This window comes from Eleutherodactylus coqui, chromosome 3, assembly GCF_035609145.1.
Source record: "Eleutherodactylus coqui strain aEleCoq1 chromosome 3, aEleCoq1.hap1, whole genome shotgun sequence".
NCBI classification, from domain to species: Eukaryota; Metazoa; Chordata; class Amphibia; order Anura; family Eleutherodactylidae; genus Eleutherodactylus; species Eleutherodactylus coqui.
In genome coordinates, this window is record NC_089839.1 from 281,865,733 (window position 1) to 281,888,400 (window position 22,668).

At 46.7% G+C, this 22,668-nt stretch overlaps 1 protein-coding gene across 7 annotated transcripts in view; it reads right to left on the minus strand.

Moving 5' to 3' along the window:
- SSBP3 (single stranded DNA binding protein 3) overlaps positions 1 to 22,668 on the minus strand; it is a 55,456-nt gene that overhangs the window by 14,622 nt on the left and 18,166 nt on the right. For 4 of the 7 annotated variants that reach the window (XM_066597568.1, XM_066597567.1, XM_066597564.1 and 1 more), the window contains exons 5-7: positions 1,988 to 2,077; positions 1,417 to 1,497; positions 671 to 730 (exon numbers count right to left, since the gene is read on the minus strand). In XM_066597568.1, coding sequence (XP_066453665.1) covers positions 671 to 730; positions 1,417 to 1,497; positions 1,988 to 2,077 — 231 coding nt within the window. The remainder of the gene's footprint in view (positions 1 to 670; positions 731 to 1,416; positions 1,498 to 1,987; positions 2,078 to 22,668) is intronic. The other 3 variants (XM_066597569.1, XM_066597566.1, XM_066597565.1) reach the window with 1 other exon arrangement.

Here is a 22,668-nt window from a genome sequence, read left to right on the forward strand (position 1 = left end):
TTCAAAGTTCACCCCCTATCCAGAGGATCACAGAATAAGCCGTCTCCCACACAGGCGTTATTACAGCGGTTAGTGGGCAATTTCAATGCCCACTAGGAGCGCTGCACTAAGCCTCCATTCATTTTAATTGGGCTTCTCAGACAAGCATTTTGGTGCAGCGTTTATAACGCGCGCTAAAATGAACCCTGTATTTCTATTTTCAGCATTGCAGCGCGTTTTTGATGTCCTGCATCGCCCATTAAAATGAATGGGGTGTGTTAAAAACGGATTTAAAAAGCACGTTTCTAACACTGCTTACTATGCCAAAGGGAGTAGGGAAAAACGGGGACATCAGCTTGCTTTGCCTGCGTCGTTACTGCACAAAACATCCAGTAAAAATGCAGGCAAGGCAAAAACGCTCACAAAAATGCTGTCAAACAGGATCCTAGGGAATAACCTTCTGATCAGCAGGGGTCAGAATACTAGGACACCATTGATTATGGGAACAGGGGTCCCATGTCCCCCTGTGAATGAAGCGGCGGCTGATCATGTGCGCTGCTGCTCCATTCATCTGAATGGGACTTTAAATCTTGGCACAACCCTTCAACAATGTTGTTTGTCTAAAAGTTCTGTAATTGCTACCCGAGATGTTGCAGTGTGGGGGTTGAGGTCAGTAACTATGTTTTCTAACCTGGCTTGCCATCCTTATGTGAGGCCTGGGTCCACCACCATATCGAGGAGACATAAAAGGCTGCAATAGGAAATGAAAAAATTAAAAAACACACATACAAGACTAAAGCTATGTGCAAAACACGGAAACACAGATCTAGCAGAGCTGAGATAGTTATTTGATAACGCTTGGCAGGATGTGTTTTCTATAGGATAACTGGCAAGCCTACTGCAATATCCTAAAGGGTTCGTACCACAACTGACTTATCACCTATCCTTAAGATAGGTGATAGCAGCCCGATTGGTGACGGTCTAACTGCTGAGACACCCCCCCAGTGATCCCAAGAATGGGGGCCCCGTGCACCTGCGACCGCCACTCCAATCATTCCTTATGATCCTGATGATGGGTGCAGTGAGCCCTCAAAGAAGAGGACAACATGGAACCCTCGTTCTTGGGATCAGTGGGGGTCTCAGTGATGAAGCCCCGACCAATCACACTTATCCATCCTATGCATAGGTGATAACCGTCACCTGTGGTACAACCCCTTTAAGTTATGGTTCCGTAAATTCTTCAAATACATTAATGAGGTATTCAATTCCACTACATAGGTCCTCCACTACCAACACATTTAAGGAGTGAGGAGTGCACTACCAGATGCAACCTACGTAAAAGGGTGGCGCTATTTCTGCTAATAGAAAGCAGATTCTTTCAAATGCCACGAACCCCTGTAGACTCCTTCTAAGTCAACGAGCCACGACCCAACTTACCTGACTGTGAGGACCCATCATGTTAGGGTTGTGAGGTGGTGGCTGTGCGTGAGGAGACGGCTGTGACCCAGGTGGACCCTGCTGGAAAGAACATGAAAGGAAAAACCCATAGCTTAGTGACAGGCACACAATGACGAAGTGTTGCTAAAAGCTCTTGGCGCCTTTCGGTAGATTAGAAATATTTATCCATTTAGAGGCTGCAGATGGAGCAGAATGTGCTTAGTCTCATATTAGGCGGACAGCTCCCTGCGCTCTCCGTGGAGCAGACTCTACAGCTGTGATGCAGAAGCTGGTCCCGGGAACCCTCTGCCAGAGACAGCACGGCTAGTTACCACAAGCAGTTGCCTTAATTAAGAGAAATTAATTAGCCATTTTGCAAGCATTTGTTTAACAGCTTTGCTAAACATTAATGCTACTGATAATTCCTGCTGATTAGCGAGTCCCATAATTAGCAGCCGAGTAACAGAGGAAGGACGCCTCGGCACCTGTACGCCCACTAATCAGAGAGCTGGCTGCGGCACAAGTCAACAAGCCCGTCGGAAGGAGCTGCTGCGGAATCCACACATCTTACCTGAAAGAATCCAGGGGGTATCGGCCCTCCCGGCATCCCATCGTTTGGAGGAATGTTACCAAGCACTGGGCTCGGGGCAGCGGCTGCACTCTGCGGGAGGAAGAGGAGAAAACTCAATCATCTGCAGCGGAGGTAAGCAACACGTGGCTTTAGATCAGTCGTGGAACTACAAGGCTCAGGAGTACAGAACTCTACCAGAGACTGTGGAAGGGTCTGTTCACACGGCTCTGCATCAGATATCACCCGCTCAATTGAAATAAGATTGAAGGTGTGAAATCTGCCACAGATCTGCACAAAAACCCGCAGCGAGTCAACGTGTGCAAAAACAGGTTGCATTACACAGAAATCAAGATTTTTCAAAATTTCTAATTTGCACTTCATGAACAAAAGCTTTTAAAGGCCAGCGCCAGGTTAAAGGAGTTTTCAGGACTAAATTATTAATGGCCCGTCCTCAGGATAGGTAGGTCATCACTACTAGTTGATCCACAGGAGTTCTTTGCTAGAGATCCCCACTAATCAGCTGATTGAAGAGGCAGCAGTGCTTGAGTCACTTCAATCAGCTGATCCGCAGGGATCCGGAGTGGCAGACCCCCGCCGATCAGCTATTGATTAATTATCCTGATGATGGTTATCATTAGTTTAGTCCTGGGAAAAAAAAAAATTCTTCAAGAGCATATTAATTTTAGTAAGATTTAATAACATTGATAGGTCACTGGATCATAACCGGCTTATGCCACAATGTTACTATAAGGCCGGCAGCAACTGTACATCAAGGAAAGATTCAGACTGAACTTAAGAGTTCAACGCACTTGTAACGCTCAAGCAATTGAAGATCAGTCACTAAAGGTGGTCTTAATGTGGCCTAACACCTGCAATAGCTGAGCACTTGACCGATGGCTACTTCTACCGACTCCCCCATACATGCGAATGCTCATTCAGGTGCAGTAATCCACAAGTAGTTACCGTGTCTCAGCTGGGGTCTGCCACCCAGGACCCTGGTCGGTCAGCTGATCAGGCATCCGCTGTCATTGCCCCTACACATGGGTTCAGAAAGGAAGCTGCTGCTCTGTTCCCTTGTATGCAATGGTGCTGACCCACGGGCGCCTGATCAGCTAATTAGCTGGGCTTCCAAATGGCAGACCCCAGCTGATCAACTATTGTCCTGAAGATAGGTCATCAATTGTGTTTCCCTGGAAAACCCCTTTATTTCCGTTTTGGGAATCCTATTTCAATGTGTTTGAAATTGCAACACGATGCCCTCGCCCATAAGAGGTTTATTTCCAAAATGCTCCGTTCTCCTGATCAGGCAGCTATTGATTGCTCTGATCTCTGGGTGTGTACCGCTCGCCGTCAGGTAAAACAGACCCCCTCTTCTATCGAAAGATATCAGGGCGCAATAGCTGACAGCCCAGCCATCAGATTGAGATGAAAGTAGTGCGCCAGCGTCCCCCGTTTCTTTCGGTGGCCGGTTTCCTTTGTAACGAGCAGTAATCAACCAGATGATGAAAGAATCAATATTTGCAATTTCTGGAGAACGGAGCATTTTGGAAATAAGCCTCTTATGGGTGAGAGCATGGTTTCGCAATGTCAAAAACACATTGAAATACAGGGGGTGGACAAAAATATGGAAACCCTTGAGCAATGGAACCTTGTGAACATCCGACCAGCAGCATCTGTGTCATATACCCTTTCACCCCCCCCCCCCCCCCCAAAAAAAAATTGCGGTCTCTACATGCCTTATTAATATAGTTAAAGTTTACTGGTAGTATTGTGAAATAGGATTTACAATCCCATGTAATTTAAGGCTTGGAAATGCCATACAAAATGCACATTTTTTTGTCCACCCACTGTAGAATTCCCAAGATGGATATACCCCTTCTACAAGGAATAATCAAGAGTGTAATAGCCAACATGAAGTAAAATGGTGGCTACATTGGCATAAATCACCAGGCGATCGCTAGCGGAATGGCCATTCACCAACCAACCTACTTCTATATAATGTGTAACGCCACCTCTGGAGCTTTCACCATTAATGACCTGTCCTCAGGATAGGTCATCAATAGTTGATTGGTGGGGGTCCTGAAAAGTGGACCCCTGCCAATCACCTGATCCTCGGGGTCTCTGTCCGCAGTAACAGCGATGGAGGAAGATCGTGCCGTTAACACCGCAGCAGTCTGGTTTGGCACTACAGGCACAGCCCCCAATGAATTCTATGGGAGCTGTGCCTGAAGCATCAAATCTGACCGCTGCAACATGGACAGCGCCATCCGCTTTCAGCACCGTCCACCTTGACAGCAGGCTTGAGGATCAGCGAGCGGCAGACCCCGGCCAATCAAATATTGATGAGCCATCCTTAGGACAGGTCATCATTTAAGGCTTAACCTTTCCAACCCCACCCAATAAGCAAAGCCACAGTTTTCCTTTTAACACATGGATATTTAAAGCGTTTACAAGGGAATTAACTGCTCCCATGACTGAAGTTTTTTATTCTTTGTATAGGTGTCCCATTTTATTTCTAGAGAATACTAAATCCATTTAATATATACTTAATATTTTGGGTAAACGATGCAAAAGTTACAGCAAACAAAAAAAAAACAAAAGCAAACAAAAAATTCTCCCATCTACCAGCAGAGGGCGCTCTTGAACCAATATTTGCCTCCTCCTCCAGGTCAGGCTCAGCATGAGATCAGCAAGTCAGCATCAGTGTCACAATGCCATCAAAGAGCGCCAATCAGCATAACAGCAGCGGGCTCCATGACCTGCTGCTATATACATACGGCTCCGCCCCGGCTCTTTGCATTACAACACGCCGATCTATCATGGAAAATAACTTGTATTTGTCTAGGCCACTCCAGGATTATCAAGGGCCCCGAGAAGCCTGCAAGTAACACGTCCGTCCCATGTGTCATCCTGGGCATTCCTGTACTCCTGGCAATCAGTCCGCTGAACGTACAGTCCAGGGGGAGACCGCGTCCATACATCATGGCATCCTCAAGGGGGGGGGGGGGGGGGAGGAATTGTAGTTTTGGGGTCAAAATACTGATGCGAAATATTAACCAAATCTGCGCTGTTTGAATAAGGCGGCTCTCACAACTGCGTTGGGGGGTCAGTTCACGGCTTCTGTAGCTTTAAACTGTTTTTGGAGCAGAGAAACTGAAATAAAATGGAAGAAAACGGATGTTTTTTTTCTCGCCCCCATGTGAACACACCCTAAGGCCCAATTATGGAGCATGAATGCTCGTCGGATCGTGTAGCAGGCGCCACGATCATCCAGCAGACTCATTCCTCAGCCGACCGTGCACTTTCAGCAAACACTCGCTGTATATCTGTGAATGGGGTGCAGCGATGAATGGGGACAAGTGATCGTCGTTAGGGTTTCTCGACTTAATAAGCCTGTGTTAATGGAGTAAACAAGTGGCAATCAACATGCTTGTCAATTAGCGCTCGTTACATGAAGGCTGGGTTCACAGGTGTATTTTTGGACTGTCCTTTTAATTCCACGGACGGCACAAACCCCATTATAGCCGATGATGTTACACACATGGTACGGTATGCCACACTGACCCATGGTCCACTTGAAAACCAACTCATGGCACGTCCTAATGCTGTCGGTTTCACAGACAAGACAAGGGACAATCGATGCTCCAGAATGTATATCGGACGGCATGTGGTCTGTGTGCTGTCTGATCTGACCTGCGGGGCGCAACTCTGACGCTACGGCCACGTGCGGCTTGCCTTAGTGTGCTGGAATTTCTAAATTGTTGGAACAGATAACTAAAAAACCCAGCCACGACCAAAAATCAGAAGGCGGCCACGAGTTTACAAGCGGGCACTAACACGCTGTCTGCCGCCCTGGCCAGTCTCCGACGACCTAAGTGAACGAGAGCGCAGCTGACAGGTTTAGCAAGCGGTGCAGTCAGGTAGGTTTAATTGGAATCCAGCTAAGTCCCTTATCTAATTAAAGTAATCACATCATCTTCAGTCAGCGAGAACTGTCACACCTGCTGTTCTCAAGGCAGACGGCCCGACACAACAAAGTCACCTGATATTAGGCCAGATAGCCAAGAGCCCAACTATCCTACCCCCCCCCCCCCCCCCATCCGTATATAACTCTAGAGGATATATACTCATGCTATAAAAGAACAGCTCATAAATCAAGAGTAAGGGTCTTTTTATAGGGGTGGATTGTCTGATGCAGAAGTGCCCAACAGGCGTCCCAGCAATAATCACTCCTTTACACCACAGCGATCACCAATCAGTGAACAGAGGCGGAGATCGACACTGGTTTGCTTTACTTTCCATGGGTTTTGCTAACGGCTAGTATGATCATAGTTGGCCTCCGTACGCCGGCTCTACATCACTAGTCACACGGGGAGCTGTGCGCCGATCAGAGCAAGCATTTTTATGCCTGTTGAAAAATCAATTGTCAGCAACTAACAAGTGTTCGCTCATTGGCCGGCAGATCGCTCGCCCTTTTACACGGCCCGTCGAGCGAACGAACAAGTCCTGAAAAATAACTAGAGGGCGTACGAACCCAGCAGATCCCTGCTGAAGGTCACAGGATGGATCTCTCTATTTGGAGATAAGCGGCACTAGGTCAGGTGGTTAGGTATCTGGACCTTTGCCAACCTAACCCACCATCTACCAGTCACGATCCCGATCTGAGCTTCCTCAAATTTTGGTTGATAATGTGGCAAAGATAACGAAGAGCAAAAGCAAAAATTTTGCAGTGTAGTCAACGGGTGAACCCCAGTTTTCTTGTCCCCCCCACCCCACCCAATGCTGCGCTACCATCGTATCTCATTACTCATCGTAGAAGTGTTCCCAAAAAAAAAACAAGACACTAGACTAGAGTTTTCTGGCACAAAAGAGGGGGGGGGGGGGGGGGGGGGGGGGAGAAAAACAAAAACTGGAAGGGAAGATCTGTGAGTAGTGGTGGATGGGAGTAAACAAGACAGGTGTGAAGAGCGCAGACATCCAGCCTGGCTCTTTGTTCACGCCTCTCCTATTATGGCCAACAGGGTGTCCCGGGGTCTGGGGGGCATCTGTTCCAGCTGGGCTGCCTGACAGCCATCAATCAGACAATATACTAAGCAGGGGCTCTGGGATCACAGACCTCACACCTACCACACTGGACTGAGCCAAAAACAAATATTTACACTGACAACTGGTGCAAAATCCACAATGAAAGTCAAAGCTGATTGGTTGCCGGGGCGGAGCGAAGACTTGGGCTAGAACTGGATTTGTAAAGGTGTCTTCCTTACATTATGTGCACTGACTACATTAAAGGAGATGTCTCGAGGAAGCAGTTAATTTTTTTTTTTGCCCAGTCCCCCCCATTAAACACACATTACTAAGCCCCCCTGTAAATGACATTTCTAGCTGGTTCGTACTTACCGTTCCAGCGTTTCAGCAAGTTATAAAAGTTTCCTCAAGATGGCCGCCGGCTCTTTCCCCGTCGCTCGCTCCCGAGACGCCGCCAGCTGTGTCTCCATGGCAACCGGACGCATCGCAGCCGCCGACCAGACGCCCCGCAGCCGCCGACCAGACAGCAGGTAACCGGCGCTAGCCCCCGGCTCCCCAGCGACAGCTCCCCCGGCCTAGCGGCAGCCCCCCCGGCGCAGAGGATGGTGCAGAATGGCCGCTCCAGCGCGCTCCCGAGCAGTGACAGCTAATCTGCGCATGCGCAGAAGAGCTGTAGCGGGGAGCACACTGAAGCGGCTCGTGCTGAATGGAGAAGACCGGACTGCGCAAGCGCGTCTAAAAAAGCAAGCTGCCAGCGAATTTAGACGGAACCATGGAGACGAGGACGCTAGCAACGGAGCAGGTAAGTGGAATAACTTCTGTATGGCTCATATTTAATGCACAATGTACATTACAAAGTGCATTAATATGGCCATACGGAAGTGTATAACCCCACTTGGTTTCGCGAGACCACCCCTTTAAAGGGGAAATGGCAACGTGAACAAAAAAGAGTATAACCTAAAAAGGTGGATCCACGGTGCCAAAATTGTGGCAAAGCTGCCGCTCAGCCTGCAACATATAATGCAATCTACATTGTATCTACACGTAGCAACTTTTGGAGCCGCCCCTCCCCCCACATCTGCTGGTTGTTACAAGTTACCAAGAACTTTCCAACCACCGATGAGCTGAGCCACCTCCAGCCCTGGGCTATTGTCCACATGGGTCAGAACGTCCTGCAGAGTGTCCGCAGCAAACATTCCACGTCAGATCCGCAGCGCAAAAGCCGTTCCGTTTGGTGCAAATTTTGCTGCAGATTTTAACACCGATCTGGGTGCGGAATTCACCCCCATGTTTGAAGAGGTGGAATCTACACCGCAAATCAGCGACACGCCGACAATGGAAATTCTGTAAAGTTTTTGTGCATGAACTTTGGGCAGATTTTTCCGCAGCGTGTGGACGAGACTTTTGAAAATCTCATTCACGGTGCGGCTACTGGAAATGCTGCAAATTTTTCATGCGGAGCGTCCGGAAGAAAAATCCGCCCCATGCCAATATTGCCTTAAGGCGCCATAAACAGGCGAAAGAAAGCTGATGAAAAATGTCTCATTTTAACCAAAACGATCTTTTGTCAGCTTAAATTTAACAACGCACAATTGTTTGTCAACTGATGACCGACCGTCATTGGCTGGAAAGAAGTCAGCCACGATTCACATTTTGGTCCAATAGTCTGATTAATGACCTTTCGTCTGCCAACAGGCGTTATTGTGTAGGTACGGCCATTCTGAACACCTCCGACAGCCAAAAAAAATTACAAAAAATAAAAAAAAACCTTTTACTTTCTATGAAAGGAAGAAAAAAAAAATTCTAGCACACTCCTATGTAAATGCTAGTTTCATGCAAATGCAATGCGATTTTTAGTGAAACAGCTATTTTCTTGCAAAACACACTGCAATTGCAGGAAAAACAAATAAAAAAATGGTTTAGCACACGTTTTGTGAGTTGCGAAATAAAAAAACAAAAAAACACATGTACTATTTTTTTACGCCCCTCGGAACGCATCAGCCATTGCTTTCGAAGGGACAGTCAGATACATTGCATGCCGTATGATGAAAGGCTGGTGGTAAACACTTGCCGACCCTCTGGCGCACACGTGAAACGAGCACCGAATCGGATCACTGGAATTTCAAAGTAGTAATACGAAGAGTTTTTCCATGAAAACCGCCTCACATCGGCGGGTAAAACGCACATTGACAGGCATGATATCGCACCCGTCCGTGTGAAGGTTGCCTTAGGGCTCCCAGACACGTGCGGGTTTTTTTTACCGCAAATATCAATGGGACTTTCTAATGTTAAAAACGCATCGCAGCAAAAAAAAAAAAAACAAAAAACAAAAACGCAAAGCACCAACTTGCGATGCGTTTCTAACATTAGAAATTCTCACTGACATTCGCGGTAAAAAAAAAACAACACAAGTTGAGTAGGAGCCCTCACAAGTGTGACATCAGAGTTTCTCGGACCGCTATCGCACTCACCCGCGGAAATCCGGCCTCAAGCATCAGCAGGGACTAAAAATCAGGAAGCCGGGAGTCCGGTTTTGTAGCCAATGCATGTTAGAGAGCCGTATCCAAGGAAACCGTAGTGATCCGGCGTGCCGCTGTTAACCCCATTATCCCCAACATAAAGTGACATGTCCACTGAGTACAATTGCTGGGCGCTTGACTTTAGTCGTAGGGCTGCACTATTATCAGTGAGTAATAATACTCCCCCGTGGCCCACCCTGTATTAGAATAGATTATAAACATCTATTAAATATCCCTTTATAAAATATTATGAAAGCGGTCTAAAAAGGAAAATATGCCTGTTGCCCGTAGCAACCAATGAGTGCGCAGTTTTCATTGTACCTCAGTTGTACAAGACATGAAAGCTGCGCTGTAATTGCTTACTATGGACACCACATGCTGGTTGCTATGGGCAGCAGAGTGTTGTGCCCATAGTAACCAATCACAGGGTAGCTTTCATTTCTTATGCTGCTGAGGTAAAATGAAAGCTGCGCTGTGATTGGTTACTACGGCAGCACAAATATTTTGACCGCTTTCCCTCACAGCCCAGCTTTCATTTTACCCCAGCAGCATAAGAAATGAAATCTTTGCTGCCCATAGCAACCAATCACAGCGCAGCTTTCATTTCATATGCTGCTGAGGTAAAATGAAAGCTAGGCTGTGATTGGTTGCTATGGGCAACAGGGGCAGATTTCTTGTAGCTGGTGTGCTGCTGGCTACTTTTCTGTGGCCCACCATGTATATAATATATATATATCTCGGCCTCCCCCTCACACACAGATTTATCCTGAGGTCAGGACTGGAAGAACTGCCTTACAATAAAAGGGCATTCTGGGGGAATGCGGAGTATCTGCATCCTTTGTAGCATCCATTGTGCCATCCCCAAACCCTCCCCCCCACCTCTGCCAGTAATCCCCCTGAAGGCCTTAATCAGTTATGCAAATACTGCCCTTCCCCACCCCCTCTCCCCAATGCATCTGCTCGGGGTCCTCTGCAGCGCAGCGCTCGCCCTCCTCGAAACCACAGGGCGTTAACCCCTGAACTGCTGCACTCGCACAAATCCTAGACAGGACCGCGAGCGGAGAAACAAAGCCGAGGCCTGAACCTAAAAGAAAATATACATGACCTGTTTATGCCCAAAAGGAAGTCACCCAGGGGGAGCAGGTCTGGTCATGGAGTCACAAGGTTACGCAATTATATTGGAGAAAACAAACAAAAACACGTGCGCGGGCCTGTATGGAGAGAATCGCCGCACTTCTGTACTAGCGATCCGCGGGCCTGGGGATTCCGTACGTATATACAGAGTCAAGCCACAGGACAGAAAAAACTAAGCACGGCTTTACATGCGCAACTATTAGCGGAATAGTCGCTCAAAATAGTCGCCAAAACGGAAGAATTACGCAGTGGAAGTGAAAGAAAAAAAATAGTTCAAGGCGCAACAACGCAAAAAAATGGTGAGGATGGTACGATAAGAGGTTATTATATGAGGGGTACAACCAGCAGGACAGCGCAAAAGATTGTTGTTCACTTGTTCTAATTCTCAATCGCGGAAAGAATTGTTTACACGGGACAAAATATCACCCGCTGACTGGTTGGGGGCGCGAGGTCCTCTGGCGGCCATAGATTTCAAATTCCAACACAGATTCATTGACTGCACATAAAAACGCAGGAGCCGTCTTCACGTGAACACGACATGCTGCGAGACCAAAACCGGACGGGAACTGTAGCAGCGACATTCAGTCGAGAATCACTCGCACAGATTTGTGCGGTTTTGGGACCAGTGAGCGCTTAAAGGGTTGGGGGGGGGGGGGGGGGGCTGCTTTTTGCTAAACACAGCGCTACCCTTGTCCGTGGGTTTTGTCTGGTATTGCAACTACTCAGCTCCCATTCACTTCAAATGGAGCGGAGCTGCAATATCACATACAACCCTATGGACAAAGGTGGCGCTCGCTCCGTGTGAAAGAAAGCAGCCATGTTTTTCTAAGGCGGCAGTTTCTTACTGTGATTAGCGTGGAGTTCCGAGCGCCGCACTAATCGCAGCACACCGCTCCCATTGATTTCAGTGGGCCTGCGCTCGAACGCAGCATTTCGGACGTCACGATTTTCAAGCGCTGCCTGTTCTATTTTTCAGCGTTTAATGTACTTTATTACATATCACAATGATGGGTGCGTTAAAAAGTGCTGCCAAACTGACATACGTTCAAAAACGCAGCTTTAAAAAAAATAAAAATAAATAAAAACGTAGTAGAATGCAGCGGCTTCGAGCGACATTTAACGGAACACGTGCGAGACTCGCCTAACCCTGGACAAAGTTTTTAAAACAAAAAAAAAAGGGGAAGCTAATCAACATCCAGTGGGAGGCGCACGCTGAACAAGCGCACATCTCATCGCAAAGTGGTCTCCTTTATAATCAAGCAGCGACTATTTATAGGTGAGCTGAGACTAAGCGACTAGTAAACAAATCCTCATTCGTAAAGCCACCATTAGTGTAAAGCTCAAGGTACAAAAGAGTCCGACGTCAACCTCTACAGCGCCGTATCACGGTTTCTGCACAAGGCGGTACTGCGCCGTAATACAGTGCTGCACATTGGATATTTGGAGATGAATACAAAAAGGTGAAAAAAATCTGGTATAAAAGCTAAAAACTTATTTATACAAAGGATTTATTGTCAAAATCCAAAAACAAGAGCCGTCAGAAACATCACTTCCCGGGAAAAGAGCAAAACAATCAAAAAAATATTCAACCGTAAATCTGAACACAGAGGTTACATAAAGGGGAGATTAATGGTTCCACCTGTGAGGCGTAAACTGAAATTTGGGGACCAGGAAGAGCATCGCTACTGTGCAACTGCTTTACCGCCAACTGCTTGACGCAAAACAGGCCGTAAAGCCGATCACAGATGCTAAATACATGTTTTGCTGCTGCAAGCAATAACTTAGGATTTGCATGCAACGATCATGAGAATGATCAACGTGGTCTCAAAGACGGCCCCGGCCAGAAGTAGATCAGCTGACGCCCCGAGTCCGGCTCCTGGCAATAATCTCTTCTCCCGGCGACCCTGCACGGTTTGTAGGATGTATCGACATGGAGCATTCGCTTTAACTAAAGCCCACAGAGATGAGAATAGAACCAAGTCCAGAGAGGACTGCCAACATCCGCCTTCATATCAAACAATCAAAGGGCGCAAAGAAACGGATCTAACCATCTAGCTTACAGCGGACTGGACGTGGTCCAGTTTGGTGGATTATCCTGCGACTGGCACAACCCAGCAAGCAGTGTGCAGAACGATCAAAAAAGGAGCTCAGTTCTGAAGGTCATCCGCAAGTATCTCCAGTTCATATGAGCTTTGCTGTATAGACAACAGTGCATCCGTTCTATACGTGACCCCACATTTATCCTTCTCTCAGCCAACAGATGGTGTAGACATCCTTGCTGGATACAAGCAGTTCGAGGAGCTGATGGGACAAGTCATGGTGCATAGCAGATGCAGCGGCCAAGACAAATTCCCAAGCAGCCGTTGACTATGAACTGACATCACAAGAGCCCCTTCTGTCCTCACCCATATGCTCAATGACCCCGCTAGGGGTTCACAACCTGGTTTGGTGGTGCAAGCCAGGACTACTGGATTCCTAGCACGACCCTGCACAGAGTCTTAGAAATAAGACCTTACCGTGGACAAAAAAAAAATAAAATTGTGGCAAGAGTTGGTTTAAGATTAACTGCAAGACGACAGACTAAGCGAGTTGATATAGCACACCCATAATACCTCAATTACTCTCAACCAACAACAGCGGTTGCAAGAGGTCGACCGGTTTGTCTACCTAGGCAGTACAATCACCAATGACAAGGATAGCAAACATGACATCCAGTGTCGTATCGGGAAGGCATGGGCAATTTTCCACAGCTACGCTGTATATGGACTACCACCTCACTCCCATTACTAAACGAAGATGCCACTTCTGAACCCCATCTTGATCCTGAATGCACTATATGCATCCAACAGATAGAAAGCGACCTCATGTATCAACCAGTGGCTTGAGGTCTTCCGACGACGCTGGCTTCGTTGCCTGTTCAAGGTTACTTACCATAATTGGTCTACCAATGAAGAACTTTAATGGCTGCTCTCATACATGGCCACTGTATTCCCAAGTTAAACGCCAACTGAGTTTTGTTGAGCACATTCTACATCTTCCTGAGACTGGCAAGAATCACCATTCCATAGAATCCAAAAAAGAAATGGGAAGTGTCGGCAGGGAAGGTGAAAGCTCAGCTGGCAACACACTCGCCCACTGTCACCCTTTCATTGGAGGATTCCGAAATGGCCACTTTTGATTGCCAACAATGGCATATTCCTGTCGTCCAGTGTGCCCAAAGGACCCAAGACAGATTGCCACTGGTCCCCTATATGAAGAGAACAGTAAAAAAATGGAAACAGCCTAGCAAGCCATTTCCTGTCCACTGTTAAGGGAAAAACAAATGTAGGGTGGCGCGGCGACACACACACACACACACACACACACACTTTGATAATTGTTGCATGTAAATGTGCCCATCTTTCACTTTTCTACCGAACAATGATTTTATGTTCAGCATAAAATCCATTGTTTGGCAGATGAGCTGATACCGCAGCAGGGACTTCTCTCTGTTCTCCGTGGGGAGCGATGATAACATTGTCTTAGCTGTCAGCCCTAAGAACAAAGGGAATGTAGTCGGAGAACAGACCACCCGCTGTTCTCTGAATATAGCTCCCCACAGCTCACACGCATTAATAAGCTAGTAATTGGCATTAGTACCAATTAGTAGTTTAAGCACAATGATCGCTCAAAAGCCATCTTTTGAGCGATCATCTTTGTGTTTAAAAGGGCCTTGAGATAGACTGAGCCAACCAATATCAGTGGGAACGGCCAATGTATATGCTGGCCTCAAGCTAGCGATGTTGGGGGAAGACAAGGACTGGGGAATTGGATTTTAATTAGCAGATTCTTTTGTTCTCAGGAGAAAACCCGCAGCTACAGAGATAGCAGTTGGTCTAAGAGCGTGTGGCCGGCAGCTATGTAATGTGTATGAGCAGCCTTAGTTTGATAAATTCTCTAAAACTGTTCCCTTCCAAATATGTTATGAGGTAACTCCGGTCATCGATTACTGGGACATCAGTCTAAAGCCCCCCCATACACCTACAAGTGTCGGATGAATGATAGAAACTGCTGTTGAATTAGCTAGCAGCTCCCCATACATATGGATGTTCAGACAAGTCAAGCATTTGTCTGGGGTGTTACGCTAGACAGCTCTGGTGCCGGCTTATCTCCTGAGGACCAAAAAAAATTTCCAACAAGCCTTCTTTTACCCAACATCTGCGGGGCTGTTGAACCACCCCTAAACACAACAGGGAGTCGGGCTCTGCAGTTTTCGGTGGGTTCAGAAGACTAAACTCTAATGTTTATGCAGGCCTTAAAGTGGATCATAGAGACTTTCAACAACCAAAAAGACCAATTAAGACCCTTTTCTGCTGACCACTGGCATCTTTAGGACACGAATGAGTGAGACAGATGGTGATCAATGCCAGATATTTGTTAAAAAGTAGTTCTGCCGTATTCGATTTTTCCAGTTACGGGCGGACGCTGTAGTTACAAGAAGAAAAAAAAAAAAATCATCGTTCCTGCTGACCGAAAGATGTGCACCCATCAACGGAAACCCTGACCAGGCCAAAAATTACAAGCTCCTTTTTTAAAGGAGCTTGTAAACTTACACTACTATCATCCAAGATGACAACCTCTACAGACCAACCATGAAGGTAATTCAGAAGACGGCCATCAGAAATCACCAATTTCGAAGTTAAAGTGATCCTCCACTTTTGGAACAAAAAAATTGTATCTCAGGACCAGATAGGGCAGGTGGTGTATTACCTGCCATGGTTCTTCTCTGCGTCTATCCGGTCTACCGGTTTCAGGTACCATTTTCAGCTGGGTAAGATGACCAACGCCATCTTCAGACACCCAATTCCCATAGTGCATTGGTAGTGTTAGTGTACAAATGCATTATAGCTGCTCCCTGATTGGCCACTGCTGATCAAGTGATTAACAATGACAAGTCAGAGAGCAGTGCAGTGATAGGCCGGGCTCACACAAATGTGTCCGTACAGCATATTCTAATGCGTGGGTGTTGCGCATGGAATAAGCTGTATAAACACCCATCCCCAACCCCCTTACCAACACCACTAGGCGGTTATGTTGCCGATCCCACGAACTGTGGAAAAACCGTGCGCCAGAAAAAAAACAAGACAGTACACAACGATGGGTGGCCTGCAGCAAGCATGCAACGTCATTGCGTGCTTGCTGCATGCTGTGCATACCTCCCGCGGACGGCATGCTGCAAATTACATGCGAGCCCAGCCTTAAGACTTATAGAAAATTGCAGCAGGCATCTTGGACGACCAAAAACAAGGACCACAACTTGCAGATCCTACTGACAGCAGAGAAGAACAAGTGCAGGTAATACCCCCCAACCCCAAAGCAGAAATTTGGCCCGAAACCAGAGGGCCGCTCTAAGTTGGACGGCCTCATCGGAGATCTGGAAGCCTTTTGGTACTACAAGCTTTCACTAATCCTTACACTGTAACACTTTATACATCGTCTGAAGTCAAAGCTCTGGTGTCGAGGGCCATAACTGAGAGCAGCATGTGACCGCCGTGGCCTTCAACTGGCTGCAGAAGTCAGGTGGCGGTTGTTTGTAAACAGACTGGGAGGACCATGGGAGGTATGCCGCTACATTGCCAGGGGAAGGAACCAATTATGGTTATGAAACTAATTATGGTTTCAATGGCACAAGGCCCTCCAAAAAGGTCTCGTTGAGTTTCAGTGCAAAAAAACTCCACTTTTCCATTGGTAGGACAACTACTGATACGGTCTGGTAGAGCAAGGTGTGATCTGACCACCAAGCTCCGGTGTGATGGTCCTCTGCAGAACTGTAGCACGAGCTCCAGCGTCCCGCTTCATTGTCTTATTCACAAGAGAACACGTCTTCAGATTAGCAGTAGCAGATGGCCTGGAGGAATCAGCGGCCCTTCCAGAGCCAGAATGGATGTCTGGCGGGTATCCAGGAATGTGTTCATAGACTATCGACTCGTAAGTCAAAGTTGTGTACTGCCCACCATTTGATCATGTCAACAGGGACCATCCTCCTATATTATCAGGATGACTCACTAGGAACGACCACAAACGAAAGCATTCAGAGATAAGCTTGTGGGTGGGTGTATATCAAGGCTCAATATTGCAGAAAAGAGAAATCTGGGAAAAGAAAGGCACAGGCTGGATCCTGAAAAATCACGATTTCCAAATAATTAGCTGTAGCTCAACCGCAATAGTTTGTTATAACGAAGCATCACAAAAAGGCCGACCACTTGCTTATGTTAAAATGGCCAAATACCCAAAGAGGTCTTTCTACAGTTCAAGAAAAGAAGGGATCAGACACAGCTACGAACCAAGCGACAACCTATGTTCATGAGAAGTGTAGGGAGCGGATAAATGCGTCATCTCATGCTCCATTGCATAAGCCAGCCTTCACGATGGAAGATAAGCAGCAAAGAACAGCCACCAGCCCATCCACAGCCACCACATCAAGTCGCAAGCCAGCAGACCCAAATGACAGATTCCAAAGTGACCCAACTGGAAGACGACATCCAAACATGGTCAGATGATTTTGGTTCTGGGCTTCCACTGCAACAACTAAAGGTTTCTCCAGGCTTTTACAATTGATGAAGTATCATCAGTATAGGTCAATAGTTGACCACCAGAATCCACCACTCGGGATCCCAGCAATCAGCTAATCTCCCGGTCTGTCAGTGCAGTAAGGCTAGACGTTGACATGGGTGGGTGGGGGTTTACAGGCCACTTCACTCCCACTGAAATCAATAGGAGCAAAGCCACCCATTACACTCCCAGCTCTGATACAGATGCTGGGAGCCAGAAGTGGAATTGGTGCCTTCACTCCCGTTGACTTCAATGGGAGCAAAGCCGTCTTTTAGAAGTTTTTCTCAGACCCTGATGACTACAAAAAGGTTGGAAAAAGTCCTGCAAAATAAATAGTCCAAATGGTAGAGGGTCGATAACTACATCTGGCGCCAGAATAAAGATTTAAATTCCTTTGTGAAAAAAACCAAAATTGGGTAGGTACTGGACCAAGGCAGTAAATAAAGTTAACGTCGGCACATGTCACATTGATTATTAATGGCCGCTTGGTTTGTGGGGTAATCAAGTTGAAAAGTGCATTTGTGTTGCTAGTATTGAGCAGGGTAGGTTAGGGATAAGCGCACCTCCTTCCCATGTTCTGTACATAGCACTAGCAAGGATCAGGGGGCAGAGACTTCAGAGCTGGACGGAGGATGGGAAGTGCAGCAGGGTCTACCCCTAATCTCCTGGATTGTTCTCACTCCAGATGCTGGGGGAGGGGAAGCATTTTTATCTCTTCTGCACAAAAGAATGTCATCCCCACCTTTGTCCTTAAATACCTCACATGTAAAACGTTTTCTATGCACCTAATGGCCCTTTCACACGGCCACCAACGTTCCACCGCCTGACAATCGCTCATTCATCAGCTGATCGTTGGGCCTAAAAATGCTCGCGGATCGACTAGAACAGGCCTATCGCGATAAACGATCGCTCATTACATGATGCGCTTGTCGATTGGCATTCGTTATACTGAGCTGAGAATTGGGCCAGTGTAAAAGTTACATGAAAGGCATTCACTGCATATCTATCTATCTGCACACACATACATACACCCCGTGTTTCCCCAAATATAAGACAGGGTCTTAATTTTTGTTCCAAAATACTTTTCTTTTTTACATGCACCATTTAAAAATCATGTTAGGGCTTATTTTCTGGGAAACAGGATATAGATATTAGTGTGTGCTCCTTTATATCTACTTTTGGTATGGCTATAGGATTTTCCGTATTCTACATAAAAGCAAACAAATAAAAAAAACACACCACCAGCAAGTTAAAAAAGTGAACCCAAGTTTCTTAAAAAGTGCAATTTAAAAGGCAAAAAAAGTAAAAACAAAATACGAGGGAGCGTAGATATTACTATGGGAAATAATTGGCGAGCAGTGATCTATTTACAATGGTGGAGACTTCTGTTCCTCGCTTCTATTTGCTCTCGCTCGCCCTGGCACCATCACGGACAGGTTAGGTTACCCGGCTATGTTTACACAGCAGCGCAACCGCTTGTTTATTCCAGCTAAGGAGTGACAAGTGAATCCAGCGCCTCCACGGATACCAGCGAGAAGACTTTCTCATCGGAGATACTGACTGTTTGGTTTGTAAGGCAGGGAGGATTAGCGCACGCACCCAGCAGCTCCTGTGGGAAGTATAGAAGACGGCCTTTCCTGACTGCTCGCTGGCCACATAGGTGGCACAGTAAGTTCATGCATATCCTGTCCGGGCTACTTAAACAGTAAATGCATCTATAGCCGCTGCAACGTTGCTAATTTAGAAGATCAGTTCCTGTGCAATTAACACACAAAATCCAAAGAGCATACAAGCAATATTCATTGCAAATAGGATTGTCCGCAGGGGTCCCATAGCTTCATACGACTCCTAGAAGAAAGCAACAGTTGGCCCACATGCAAGAACTTCAGAGAAGGTGCAACTCTGCTAAGAAGGACTATAAAGCTAAAGCCTGGTTTAGACAACGATTAAATCACTAAAAAAAAAATAAATAAATAAATAAATCTTTTGAGCAATTTGAGCGATAATCGTTGTGTTCTTTTTACAGTGCAAGGTGATCGCTCAAACAGAGAGCGATCACCTTGTGCTCCGAGCGGAGGATGCAGAAGACAAGAAGGGTGACCCCGCTTGTCTTCTGCATCCAGCTGTTCTTTGCTCGGAGCGCCCGGCTGTTATACAGCTGAGAGATCCGAGCGGGGTATGGAGAACACAGCTGGACCATTCTGTTCTTCATACCCGGTCATACGTCCGTCATCAGGGAGCGGGATTAGGCTGAAACAATAGTATCAGCTGTATCCCGCTGTGAATTCCTGATAACTGATCGCTGATCTTTCAGCATGCTGAAAGATCAGCGATCAGTTAACGGAAACTGCATGTCAGTGCAGTTAGACAACGATTATCGCTCAAAAGATGGCTCCGTTCACCAGTAGTAACACAACTAATGCATTAAGCAAGTGCAATTATACCAAATGTAAAAAGCCATCCCTCAACCTTTGCTCTCTGTCCATCAAAATTCCTGGAAGAGCCAGTCCACCTTGACCTGTTCAACTTCTGCTCCAACTCGCTATTTGACCAACCGCAATCTGGCTTCTGACCCCACTCCTCTACTGAGCCTGCTTCAACCAAAGTTACCAACAATCTGCTAACCCCAAAACTCTACGCTTACTCTTAGACCGGTCCTCTGCCTTCGACAGTCAACCACAACCCCTCTCCTCCCTTGGCATTACAGACTTTGTCCTCTCCTGCATCTCCTTGTAACTCACTGACAGAACATTTAGTGCCTCGCACACCACATCCTCACCTCAAGCTCTGTTGGCATCCCTCAAGGCTCTCTCCTAGGACCCTACTCTTCTCCAACTACACCCATGGTCTAGGACAGCTCATAGAATCCAATAGCCATCACCTTAATGCTGATGACACCTGAATCTACCCATCTCACCAATACGTAGCCGCCTTTTCTAACCAGAATTCCTGTGTCTATAGTCCATATTTTCCTTCTCTTCTTGCTTTCTAAAAAACATAGAATGGAGAAAACTGAACTCCATTTTCCCACCATCTCCACCAGACTTATAACTTTCAACACCTCTATACTTTCCCCAGTCCCAAAGCCCACTCCCTTGGTTTAACGCTGCCCAGTCCTTCAAAACCACACATACAAGTCCTAGTTACAATCTTTCCTCACACAGTTAAACAAAAAACACTAATACATGCCCTCATCTCCTCCCATCTAGACTACTGCAACATCCTTCTCTACAACCTCTCTTCCAATGCTCGTGTGTCTCCTTCAATCCATCCTCAACCCTACTACCCAGCTAATACACCTCTTCCTCACTGCTCCCCTGCTTCGGCCCTCTGCCAATCCCTTCGCTGGCTACCCATTGCCCACAAGAGACTCCAAAATATCAGTGTAACAGAAGGCCGTCCACAATCGGTCTCCTCCATACATCTCTCACCCAATACCTTGATACCTCCACACACGTAATCTCTGGTCCTCACAAGGTCTCCTGCTCTGCTCCTCACACAAATTGTCTCCAGTTCTCCTGTGTACCACCTATTTTCTGAAACTACCACCACATAAGACTCTCCACCCCCTTGGAAAGCCTAAAGTAAAGCCAAAAATGCCTTCCCACTCCAGCACCCCTTTAGAAAAGCTACCATGCAAACACCTTCTACCCTCACCATCTGTCTCCTTCCTCCCTGATAGACCAAGTTCTTTGTGACGGGGTCTTCTCTTACTCTACATCAATTTGTTAGTCATTTAGTAGAGGTTTATTGCTCCCGCTTTATATATGCAATGCATTTAAACCAGATTATATTTCTACAACTCCCTGGAATTTACCACGCTTCAAAATTAACAAATATACACTATAAATCCACTTTATTAGACACCTGCCCTTTAACGCTTGGAGCTTCCCCTGTATAGAAATTAGACCTGTGACTCCGGAGTGCAGCATAAAAATCAAGTAAGTTTGCCGTGGATCAGTTTCAGTGTAAATCCACATTAGAATGGAGAAAGAGAAGGGAATGGGGGGGGGGGGGGGGGGGGAAGAGATTTTCGGGGCCAGGATTTAAGAAACGGACAATTTTATGGAGTTCTCTTGTGCAGCGGTGTGTATAGAGTACCAAGAATGGTGTAACCAAAAAAAAAACAAAAAACCCATGCAGCGAACGGAGATCCTGTGGACAGTAACCACTCAAAAGGGTTCAGAGGAGAAAGCCAGAAATAACTCAAACCAACAGGCGATGCCTAGTCGAACAAACTGTAGCTGAATGCAAGGCTCGTTTCCCCGATAAGGCCTATCCTAAAATTAAGACCTTCCCTCATTTTTCAGGATTTTCAGGGAGGCTTGGAATATAAGCTCTACCCCGAAAAGAAGTCCTACCTGCATAGCATTAAAAAAAAAAGTAATGCATTACATAGCAGGCTCAGTCCAGGTCGCTCTTGCTGCTATCTAGAGCTCCCACGCGATCTTGCAGTCTTGGTTGCCCACAGCACTCGAAAACCAATCAGAGCCATCGCTTCCTGGAGGCGGGATTTATGAATCCCAAACCAGGAAGTGATATTCTGTGGACGGCTGAGGACTGCAAGAAGCGCGTCGGCGCTCCGGAGAGCAGTGGGAAGAACCTGTACAGTGCTAGGTAAATATAATACGGCATCCCCTGAAAATAAAACCTAGCATATTTTAAGGCAAAGGTAAATAAAAGACAGGGTCTTATTTTCAGGGTAACACGGTAGTTGTTCCTTGGCGTAGATGAGCTGTAACAGCAGATGACCAGCCATCACTGTCTAAGAAAAACAAAGACAAGACTCCATCGGGCAAAAAATTTGGGATTCCAGGAGTTGAAAAGTATCACTTGGTCAGATAAAGCTCAGTGGTTAGCACCGTTGCCTTGCAGATTCTGGGTTCAAGTCCTTCCAAGACCATCATGTGCATGGAGTTTGCATCTCCTTGTGTTTCTTCCGGGTACTTCAGATGAATATAGATTGTAAGCCCCAATGGGGACAGAGCCCAATACCAAGTGACAAAGTGCTGCACAATATAAAGGAGGAGGGGGAGATGAACTCAGACTTCTGTTGCACCATGTCCGATAACAGGGTCAGAATATGCCCCAAGCAGCATAAATCTATGATCCCTTCCTGTTAGTTCAGGTTGGTGGCATAATGTACTGGGATTATCTTGATACACCCTGGGTCCTCCAATACCCATGGATGGATGCCACAATACATTGCTGCTGGTCTAATGAGGGATTCTAACGGCCCTTTTACACGGGACAATTATTGTTCAGTGTAAATGGCAATCGTTCACTTTTGAACAACTGCCTTACTGTGAATGGAGGCGGGTGGAGAACGCTCCCAGCCCTCTCCGCCTCCATTCCGGCAGCAACAGATACTCGCTCCCGTATAACCGAACGGAGGGGGATCATCACTGGGAC